The sequence below is a fragment of the Heptranchias perlo genome, chromosome 30 (genome assembly GCF_035084215.1).
Source record: "Heptranchias perlo isolate sHepPer1 chromosome 30, sHepPer1.hap1, whole genome shotgun sequence".
Lineage (NCBI taxonomy): Eukaryota > Metazoa > Chordata > Chondrichthyes > Hexanchiformes > Hexanchidae > Heptranchias > Heptranchias perlo.
Genome location: NC_090354.1, coordinates 30,061,217 through 30,072,412, shown reverse-complemented (window position 1 = coordinate 30,072,412; position 11,196 = coordinate 30,061,217). Strand labels below are relative to the sequence as shown.

Here is an 11,196-nt window from a genome sequence, read left to right as displayed (position 1 = left end):
TGTGGGGGAGGGGTGGGGTGGGCACTGTAACCTGTGTATTTATTGAATGGGAATTTCCTGGGAGCTACTCGCGCTTCGGGCTAAGTTATGGCAGAGCAGCGCGAGCAGCTCCCAGGAAATTCCCGGCCGTTCTGTTTCTTTGGGCTCTGTGTTTATTGCATTAAAATAATCCTGCACACCCACGCATGGTTCTTTTCCCATTTTTTTTCGGGAGAGGAGAGAACTGGAAAAGTAATCCTAGGATTGCTCTCTCGGGGGAGGGGGGAGAGAGGGTAAGGGACCTGCTGTATAACTCAACGCTCCTTTCAGCTTCAAACTACAGGGAATCTGGGACAGGAATGTAACAGTTGGAAAGACCTGGGATTTTTGGGGGAGGGATCTACTCAATCAGGTGCAGTCAAGTAAATGTAGAAATACAGAACAACGAGGGTTCCTACATTATAACATTGACTACACTTCAAAAGTACTTAATTGGCTGTAAAGAGCTTTGGGATGCCCTGAAGTCATGAAAGGCGCTATATATATGCAAGTTCTTTCTTTATAGAGTACATAAACAAGGAACTTATGCTAAACCATTATAAATCGCTGGTTAGGCCTTCGCTGGAGTATTGTGTCCAATTCTGGGCACCACACTTTAGGAAGGATGTCAAGGCCCTGGAGAGGGTGCAGAGGAGATTTAACAGAATGGTACCAGCGATGAGGGACTTCAGTTATGTAGAGAGACTAGAGAAGCTGTGATTGTTCTCCCCAGAGCAGAGAAGATTAAGGGGAGATTTAATAGAGGTGTTCAATATTATGAGGGGTTTTGATAGAGTAGATAGGGAGAAACTGTTTCCACTGGTAGGAGGGTCGGTAACCGGAGGACACAGATTTAAGATAATTGGCAAAAGAACTAGGGGGGAGATGAGAAGAATTTTTTTTTACATATGTGCAGGTTTTAATGCCTTGACTGCATAGGTGTGGCATATGGGAAGTTCTTTCTTGAGGGCCTCAGGTGTAAAACCATCTGGATCCATGGGGTAGAGCTTAACTTCATTGGATGTAAAAATGGGGAGAGTTGTAAATCGGGCTGCCGACTCGCTATCACTCGATTAACACAAAGTCAGATCTATCCCCATGTCTCTACTGATCTTCCTCTTCCTGCTTAAGAACTTACAGATAAAGAGGGATATCCGGTGTGATATTCATAAGTGCTATGGAAGATCTGCATGATTTAGTCCCCTTGGCAAACAGCCACAAATGAATTCTGAGGGTTTAGTTGTAAGAATGTCCGTGTATTATCAGTAACAACAACAACTTGCATTTAATTAGCACCTTTAACATAGTAAAACATCCCAAGGTGCTTCACAGGAGTGATTATCAAACAAAATTTGACACCGAGCCACATAAGGAGATATTAGGACAGGTGACCAAAAGCTTGGTCAAAGAGGTAGGTTTTAAGGAGCGTCTTAAAGGAGGAGAGAGAGGTAGACCGACGGAGAGATTTAGGGAGGGAATTCCAGAGCTTAGGGCCTAGGCAGCTGAAGGCACAGCCGCCAATGGTGGAGCGATGAAAACCAGGGATGTGCAAGAGGCAAGAATTGGAGGAGCGCAGAGATCTCGGATGGTTGTAGGGCTGGAGGAGGTTACAGAGATAGGATTTGAAAACAAGGATGAGAATTTTAAAATCGAGGCACGCCCAGACCGGGAGCCAACGTAGGTCAGCGAGCACAGGGGTGATGGGAGAACGGGACTTGGTGCAAGTTAGGATACAAGGCAGCAGAGTTTTGGATGAGCTCAAGTTTATGGAGGGTGGAAGATGGGAGGCCAGACAGGAGAGCGTTGGAATAGTCCAGTCCGGAGGTAACAAAGGTATGGATGAGGGTTTCAGCAGTAGATGAGCTGAGGCAGGAACAGAGATGGGCGATGTTACAGAGGTGGAAGTAGGTGGTCTTGGTGATGGATTGGATATGTGAACGATAAAAAAAGTGTTAATAAAAATCACTGGGTCAAAATACAGCCACTTGCTACAGATACCCGACAGAGTCCCCTTTAAGAAACAGGACCCTTTATATGGGCGCAAAGCAACTTCCGAGCTACTTGACTGCTGAGAATGTATTATGTGGTGGGAGCTCATTAACACTTTCTTTGTGGTGCACACGTCTTAGAGAGAAGCCCATTATCCACTGCTTTAGGACCAGGACCTTCCCAAGAAGCAGATGCAATTTTCCATTGGTGACTCCATCATATCTGGATTGTGCCATTATTTCACAAACACCAAATTGACACATATTCCCAGCAGTGTGTGAGTGTGCAACTGGCAACAGAGGCTTTGGGGTTTACTCTGAGAGTTTCATCATAGGACATTTTGTGCCGATCAAGGTGAAAGTGTCAGTGCTGGGGAATGGAATACTTTATATTTCAGGGACTCTGTAGGAGCATCACGTAGTCATGGGTCAGATACAGCACAGGTTAGATACAGAATAAAGGTCCCTCTACACTGATCCATCAAACACTCTAGGGCAGGCACAGCACAGGCTAGGTACCAAGTAAAGCTCCCTCTACAAATCTGGGCAAATCAAATTAGCAAAGGTAGTCTGGAGGATGAGTTCATGGAATGCACTCGAGACAGTTTCCTAGAACAATATGTTGTGGAACCAACCAGGAAACAGGCTATTTTAGATCTTGTATTGTGTAATGTGACAAGGTTAATTAGTAATTCCATAGTAAAGGATCCTCTGGGGAAGAGTGATCATAATATGATAGAATTTCACATTGAGTTTGAGAGTGACATACTTAAGTTCGAAACTAGAGTCTTAAACTTAAATGAAGCCAATTACATAGGTATGAGGGGCAAGTTGGCTAAGGTAGATTGAGAAATTAGATTAAAATGTATGGCGGTGGATAAGCAATGACAAACATTTAAAGAAATATTTCAAATTTCACAACGAATATACATTCCACTGAGAAATAAAAACTCCATGGGAAAAGTGATCATCCGTGGCTAACTAAAGAAGTTAAGGATAGTATTAGATTAAAAGAGGCTTATAATGTTGCAAAGAATAGCAGTAAGCCTGAGGATTGAGAAAGTTTTAGAAACCAGCAAAGGATGACAAAAAAATTGATAAAAAGGGAGAAAATAGAATATGAGAGTAAACTAGCAAGAAATATAAAAACAGATATACCATTATAATTTCTCTTGTCTCAGCCTCTAAGGGTCCAACATTTATTTTTGCTACTCTCTTCCTTTGTACACACTTGTAGAAATTCTTACAATCTGTTTTTATATTTCTTGCTAGTTTACTCTCATATTCTATTTTCTCCCTTTTTATCAATTTCTTTGTCATCCTTCTCTGGTTTCTAAAACGGAGGGTTCTAAAAGAGGTGGCTGCAGAGATAGTGGTTACTTTGGTTGTGATCTTCCAAAATTCTCTAGATTCTAGAATGGTCGCAGCGGATTTGAAGGTAGTAAATGTAACACCGCTATTCAATAAAGGAAGGAGAGAGAAAACAGGGAACTACAGGTCAATTAGCATGACATCAGTCGTCGGGAAAATGCTGGAAAGAAGTGGTAACGGAGCACTTAGAGAATCATAATATGATTAGGCAGAGTCAACATGGTTTTATGAAAGGGAAATCGTGTTTAACAAATTTATTAAATTTTTTGAGGATGTAATTAGTAGGGTAGATAAAGGGAAACCAGTGGATGTAGTATATTTGGATTTCCAAAAGGCATTCAATAAGGTGCCACATAAAAGATTGTTACACCAGATAAGGGCTCGTGGGATGGGGGTAATATGTTAGCATGGATAGAGGATTGGTTAATGGACAGAAAACAGATAGTAGGGATAAACGGGTCATTCTCAGGTTGGCAGGCTGTATCAAGTGGGATACCACAATGATCAGTGCTTGGGCCTCAGCTATTTACAATCTATATTAATGACTTAGATGATGGGACTGAATGTAATGCATCCAAGTTTGCTGACGATACAAAGCAAGGTGGGAAAGTAATCAGTGTGAGGAGGACACAAAGATTCTGCAAAGGGATATGGACAGGTTAAGTGAGCGGGCAAGAAGGTGGCAGATGGAGTATAATGTGGGGAAATGTGAGGTTATTCACTTTGGTAGGAAGAATAGAAAAACAATATTTTTTAAATGTTGAGAAACTATTAAATGTTGGTGTTCAGAAAGATTTGGGTGTCCTCGTACAAGAAACACAGAAAGTTTACATGCAGGTACAACAAGCAATTTGTAAGGCAAATGGCATGTTGACCTATATTGCAAGGGGGTTGGAGTACAAGAGTAAGGAAGTCAAGAAGGTGGCTCACCACCATCTTCTCAAGGGCAATTTGGGATGGGCAATAAATGCTAGCCTTGCCAGCAACTCCCACATCCCATGAATGAATAAAAAAAAGTCTTGCTACAATTGTACAGAACTTTGGTGAGACCTCACCTGGAGTATTGTGCACAGTTTTGGTCCCCTGATCTAAGGAAGGTTATACTTGCCTTAGAGGCAGTGCAATGAAGGTTCATTAGATTGATTCCTGGGATGAGAGGGTTGTCCTATGATGAGACATTGAGTAGAATGGGACTATATTCTCTGGAGTTTAGAAGAATGAGAGGTGATCTCATTGAAACATATAAGATTCTGAGGGGGCTTGACAGGTAGATGCTGAGAGGTTGTTTCTCCTGGCTGGAGAGTCTAGAACTAGGGGTCATAGTTTCAGGATAAAGGGTCGGCCATTTAAGACTGAGATGAGGAGTAATTTCTTCACTCAGAGGGCCCATGAATCTTTGGAATTCTCTACCCCAGGGGGCTGTGGATGCTGATTCATTGAGTATATTTAAGGCTGAGATCAATTTTTGGACTCTGGGGGAATCAAGAGATATGGGGATCGAGCGGGCAAGTGGAGTTGTGGTTGAAGATTAGCCATGATCTGATTGAACGGCGCAGCAGGCTCGAGGAGCTGTATGGCCTACTCCTGCTCCTATTTTTATGTTCTTATGTTCTTATGTACACTGTCCCATCAAACATTCCCAGGGCAGGTACAGCTTGGTTAGATACAGAGTAAAGCTCCCTCTACACTGTCCCATCAAACATTCCCAGGGCAGGTACAGCTTGGTTAGATACAGAGTAAAGCTCCCTCGACACTGTCCCATCAAACACTCCCAGGGCAGGTACAGCACGGGTTAGATACAGAGTAAAGCTCCCTCTACACTGTCCCATCAAACATTCCCAGGACAGGTACAGAACGGGTTAGATACAGAGTAAAGCTCCCTCTACATTGTCCCATCAAACATTCCCAGGACAGGTACAGCACAGGTTAGATACAGAGTAAAGCTCCCTCTACACTGTCCCATCAAACACTCCCAAGACAGGCACAACACAGGTTAGATACAGAGTAAAGTTCCCTCTACACTGTCCATCAAATCCTCCCAGGGCAGGTACAACACATGTTAGACATTGTGACATTTTTCCATTCTTCACACCTGCCGTCTTTGGGTTTCATTGAGTGAGATTATCAATTAGTTCCAATAAGTGCCGGTTACTGGGACAGAATCAATAAAGTTTGCTTGAATGAAGTCATATTTGAGGATGTTCTAGGTGTATAGAACTTATTTTCTGCTCCATCTTCAAAGGATTGGGCTTGGCTTCGTGGGAGGTGGTGAACGTGTCCAGCCTAGTAACATTCAGCATTCAGTTAAAAGGAAAGAACATTGAACCAGATAACTGACCCCAATCTGGAATGGACTGTGAAAATTGAACGATGGGATGCCCTAAAAAGTTGCCGGCCTCCTGCAGGCTGCATGAGCAGTGTTCATTCCCAAGCCTTTACTAACCCAGGGGAGCTCTTCCCCATCGCTGTCCTCCCGTACTGGCATTAACTGTTTGGAGGAACAGCCAATACTTTCTCACAAGTAGTTGCTGATTGTTGACTTGCTTCCATTCTGAAGACCTCGGGCTGCTGAAGATTTTGTTTTTGAGGACAAACAATACTATTCCCCCATCTGAACTCAAGCTCCTTCCTCATATGTGCCCTGAGTACTTCCTATCATAAGAGAATGATTGACTGTCTCTCATCTGTGCTTTTGTTACCTCCAGACTTGACTATTCCAATGCTCTCCCCTGGTTGGCCTCCCATCTTCCACCTTCCATAAACTTGAGCTCATCCAAAACTGCCCATATGCTAACTCGCACCAAGTCCCGCTCACCCATCACCCCTGTGCTCACTGACCCACATTAGCTCCTATTCCAGCAACGCCTTGATATTAAAATTTTCATTCTTGTGTTCAAATCCCTCACCGGCTTCGCCGCTCCCTATCTCTGTAACCTCCTCCAGCCCTACAACCTCCGAGATCTCTGTGCTCCTCCAATTCTGGCCTCTTGCTCATCCCCGATTTCCTTCACCCCACCATTGGTGGCCGTGGCTTCAGCTGCCTAGGCCCTAAGCTCTGGAATTCCCTCCTTAAACCACTTGGCCTCGCCACCTCTCTTTCCTATTATAGGACGCTCGTTAAAACCTACCCCTTTGACCAAACTTTTGGTCACCTGTCTTAATGTCTCCTTATGTGGTTCGTGTCAATTGTTGTCTGATTGTGAAGTGACTTGGGACGTTTTACTACGTTAAAGGTGCTATATAAATACAAGTTGCTGATGTTGTTGATTGGTAAATTCCAATAATTTATTTATAAGTGTACTCCTGTGCCAGTGCCCAGTGCCTTATGTTACAGCGGGGATGGAGAAAACAGGAACACACAGCCAGGCCAGTCTCTAAGGGCTCCGTGCTTCTCCTTCCTGCAGTACATTCTGACGTCATCATGACTGGCTTGGATTCCAGAAACACTGTTCCCACCCAAAAATGCATGGCATGGAGGAGAGACAATGGTATCCCCACCTTTCGTGAGTGAAACTGCAGTGAATAAAGTACACAGGACGCAATACTGTTAAAAACAGGTCAAGTATATTGTGCATGCTATTTGCTACACCAGTCTCCTCAGACATGTGTTCCTGGCTTACATTCTCTGAACACTTCCTATGTGAATCACCACAGAACATGGATTGGAACTTGCACAAAAATCATGCAATGAATGCATATAACTACATGTTAGGAGCTAGATCTTTCTAGAATGCAGCAGAATATTTTTCAGAGGTTGCCTCTAGATTTGGTTTTGGTGGTAGATTTTTGATATGTTTTCCTCACCGATTTTCTCCCCTTCTCTCCTGAAGGTGTTGGCTACTTTCTGGGGTCTGGTTCTCAAGATCACTGGTTCCCCTTGGGTACCTTGCCCCAAAATGGCCATTATTGACGTGCGAGCCTTGAAAGTGAGTGCTGGCAGGCTATTTGACCACCAGGGATATCACAGTCGAGCCCGACCTTCTCATCCCACGTCCACATGTGCAATTCCATCAGGAGGAGGACACTGACTAAACTTCACCTTCCCGGCCCAGAGGTGCAATGGCCAAATGGTAGCACCCAAACTGACAACCTGGTTGAGATCAACCAACTCAGCACAGACTGAAGATTGAACCTGGGACCTTCATACCCTGTCCGGCTCAACTACTCACTGGAGAAACTCACTGAGCCATTACATTTAACACCTCTTCAACAGTCAGATACTTTAGGGGAGGAAAAGAATTTTAAAAAACAAATGCAGAAACTTCTTTTAAAAGTCCTGCGAGGCTTTACAGAGACTAGATTTACAGCTGGGTATAGTGCTGTCCGTGTTACCTGTTTTAAAGTAATCATTTGGTTATTGAGGTATGGTGGGAATATCCCCAGGCCATTCACATCCTGCACCAGCATCTCGCAATTAACGCTTTCTCCTTGTGATTGGTTGAAAGATTGTTGTGCTCCGCTTGCTTGTTGATATTACGCCAGGATTGATGCATTATGGGCATCCCTCAGACGCCAGCTAGTTTACGATATGGGGCGCTGCCTGGTTATTTTATATGGGCATGCCAATGGTGCTGGCACTGCCAATGCCTATAGGGTTAGGGAGGTCATCAGAGGGATTCTGGGATTCGGAAAAGAAGGGGACATAATCCATGCTATAACCTTCAGTGGGGAAACTCATTCCTCCAATACTGGATTCAGCCCTGTTATCAGTTAAGTGCTCACTTGCTGCGGTAAGATATGGTCACATTTCCACTGCAGTTAGGCTCAGGGTCGCACCAACACCCAGAGAACAAACATCACTATAAAACGGCATGTTTACTGTCATGGAATCTCAACAACGTCACCTGACACTGCTCCAACTTACATTATTTTCACATTTAAAAATCACAACAAATTACAGATGTAAGAGAACCCTTTAAGATATTATTTCACATCCCTGCACCAGGCACCCAGTCATTGCTGAAGTGTCCATAGGATGGAGACTGTCCAACCCAAGTGACTAATTAGACATTCTTAGAACAGATTTCCAAATACAAATTGAGTGTTGAATTATTATCTTTTTTGCATAGTGGAAGAGTTCTGACCTGATGAGATTTATTTTTCCATTTCAAGTTCAGATGTTGATTTGCTTGGACGTCTCTTTCTTAAAATCATTTTTGCTACAAGGACGATGACTGCTATAGCCAGGACTAGGGCCAGTACGAGCAGGATCCACTGTCCTGCCTTTGCCTGCTCTTGTTTTAAATTCATTCCCAGAAAATACACTGGATTCCCCTCCAGAGCCGGAGTCGTAGTTGGAGTCGGAGTCGGAGTCGTAGTTGGAGTCGGAGTCGGAGCTGGAGGTTCAACGGAGACACGATCTGGAAAGAAATGTGTGAAACTTAATCCCTGTTCTGATGAGCGTATGGGTTGACACAAATTAACATAGGAACATAGGTAGGCCATTCAGCCCCTCGAGCCTGCTCCACCATTCTATCAGATCATGGCCATTTACCTGCCTTTGTTCTATATCCCTCGACTCCCTTACCTAACAAAAACCTATCTACCTCAGTCTTGAAAATTTCAATTGACCCTCAGCATCCACAGCCTTTTGGGGGAGAGAGTTCCAGATTTCCACTACCCTTTGTGTGAAAAAGTGCTTCCTGATTTCACTCCTGGACGGCCTAGCTCGAATTTTAATGTTATGCCCCCTTGTCCTGGACTCCCCCACCAGAGGAAATAGTTTCTCTCTATCTACCCTATCGAACACCTTTAGCATTTTAAACACCTTGATTAGATCAACCCTTCTAAACTCAAGGGAATACAAGCTGAGTTTATGAAACCTGATCTCATAATTTAACCCTTTTAGCCCTGGTATCAATCTGGTGAATCTGCGCTGCACTCCCTCCATGGCCAATAAATCCTTCCTGAGTTGCGGTGCCCAGAACAATACTCCAGATGCGGTCTGACCAAGGCTCAGTGCACTGAAGCATCACTTCCTTCCCTTTTTATTCCAGTCCCCTTGACATTAAGGCCAACATCCCATCAGTCTTTTTGATTACTTTTTGTGCCTGTCCACTAGCTTTAAATGATTTGTGCGCTGGGACGCCCAAACTCCTTTTGCTCCTCCACAGCTCCTAGTGAGATGGAGGTCCTGAAAGTTCTGGAGCAACCGGTCCGCTGGCCCTAGTGCGGTGGAGTACAGCAACCTCGTCGGGAGTGCCCGCATAAAACGGCCGGTCGGAATGTAGGAGCAGTGCCACGCCACACCGACAGCGGCGAAGGGACCCAGCAAGGGTCTGACGAAAACCTTCATTCCTTTAATCTTCTGCTGCCAATGGAGCTGGCAGACATCTTGGAGAAGATGATCGATCCTTTATGGGATCAATTTCCTCTGCACTGTAAAGATTTGGGGCCCGCTTAAGGCCCTCTGTGGGACGCACACTAGATTTCTGCTGGCGTGAGCACCTTTGACCTTATAAAGCCAGAATGGTGGAACTTCCCAGGGAATCAAGGAACGTCCCCTAATATTTCCCCATTTCACTTGAGGGGGGTGGCGGGCCGAAGACTTGTCCTACTGGAATTTAAAGGGCCAGTTTAACTTGGTTCTGCCGAAAATTTCTTCCCCTCCCACCAACTGCTCCCCCCTGCCCCCTTCCCCAGGGCCTGAGAGTTCCTGCGTCCAAACCATGTCGTCAGTAGGGTATGTTTTTGCCTTTGGCTGACTTGGGGCATAGTTTTGCACAACAGGAGGGCATATCTCAGGAGAAATTTCTTTTCTCGGAGTGATAAGAATGTGGAACTTGCTACCACAAGGAATATTTGAGCCGAATAGCATAGATGCATTTAAGGGGGAAGCAAGATAAACACACGAGGGAGAAATGAATTGAAGGACATGCTGATAGGGTTAGATGAAGCAAGGAGGGAGGAGGCTTTGTGTGGAACTTAAACACCGGCATAGACCTATTGGGCTGAATGGCCTGAGTTTTTGTTATGTAAATTCTATGTAAGGTCACAAACCTGGACATGCACTTCCACTATGCGCTCCTGGCGCATGAATCGCTGAGCTAGGAGCGCTAAGGATGAGTATTTTATCCTATATCTTCATCATAAACATTAAGCAGAAGTCTCTTCCTTGGCCCCTTGGAGTTAGCACCCATTTATTTAAATATTTATAATATTTACACATCCAAATTTACTGTAGAAGAAATCGGGGGTGGGGGGAGAATTTCTGCCGGGTTCTCCCGACCTCCTGGCGTAACTACGGTCCGAGGTCACCGGCAATCCTGGAGAAGCATCCATTTTTAGCCACCGATGCAGTTTCTCTGGAGGTCCCACCCATCGTCAAAGAACCCTTTGGAAAACCCAGGGGCAGGTGCTTTAACACTGAAGTGAAGGGACCCACCTGTGGTCTGGGGTCAAACAATTCAGCCGTCTAATTTTTAAGTTTGGAGTTCACACCAAAGGAGAACTTGACTTTGACTTCTGATTAACAGGGAACATTTGTCCAATGAAAAGCATTAGCACTTCTTACCACAAAAAAGTGTCCTGTGGTGATGAGGGAGGAGCAGGGAATTGGAGATAGGGGAGGGGCCTGGAACTAGAGATAAGGGAGGGGCAGGGAATTGGAGATAGGGGAGGGTCTGGGAACTAGAGATAGGGGAGGGGCAGGGAATTGGAGATAAGGGAGGGGCAGGGAATTGGAGATAGGGGAGGGGCAGGGAATTGGAGATAAGGGAGGGGCAGGGAATTGGAGATAGGGGAGGGGCCTGGAACTAGAGATAAGGGAGGGGCAGGGAATTGGAGATAGGGGAGGGGCTGGGAACTAGAGATAAGGGAG

At 44.8% G+C, this 11,196-nt stretch overlaps 1 protein-coding gene across 1 annotated transcript in view; it reads right to left on the bottom strand.

Annotated features, from left to right (window-relative positions):
• Positions 1-6,922: 6,922 nt before the first annotated feature.
• Positions 6,923-11,196, bottom strand: part of LOC137300025 (angiotensin-converting enzyme-like) — a 225,296-nt gene continuing 221,022 nt past the window's right edge. The window contains exon 25 of the mRNA XM_067969117.1: positions 6,923-8,737. Within this exon, the coding sequence (XP_067825218.1) occupies positions 8,472-8,737 (266 nt within the window). The 3' untranslated portion in view covers positions 6,923-8,471. The remainder of the gene's footprint in view (positions 8,738-11,196) is intronic.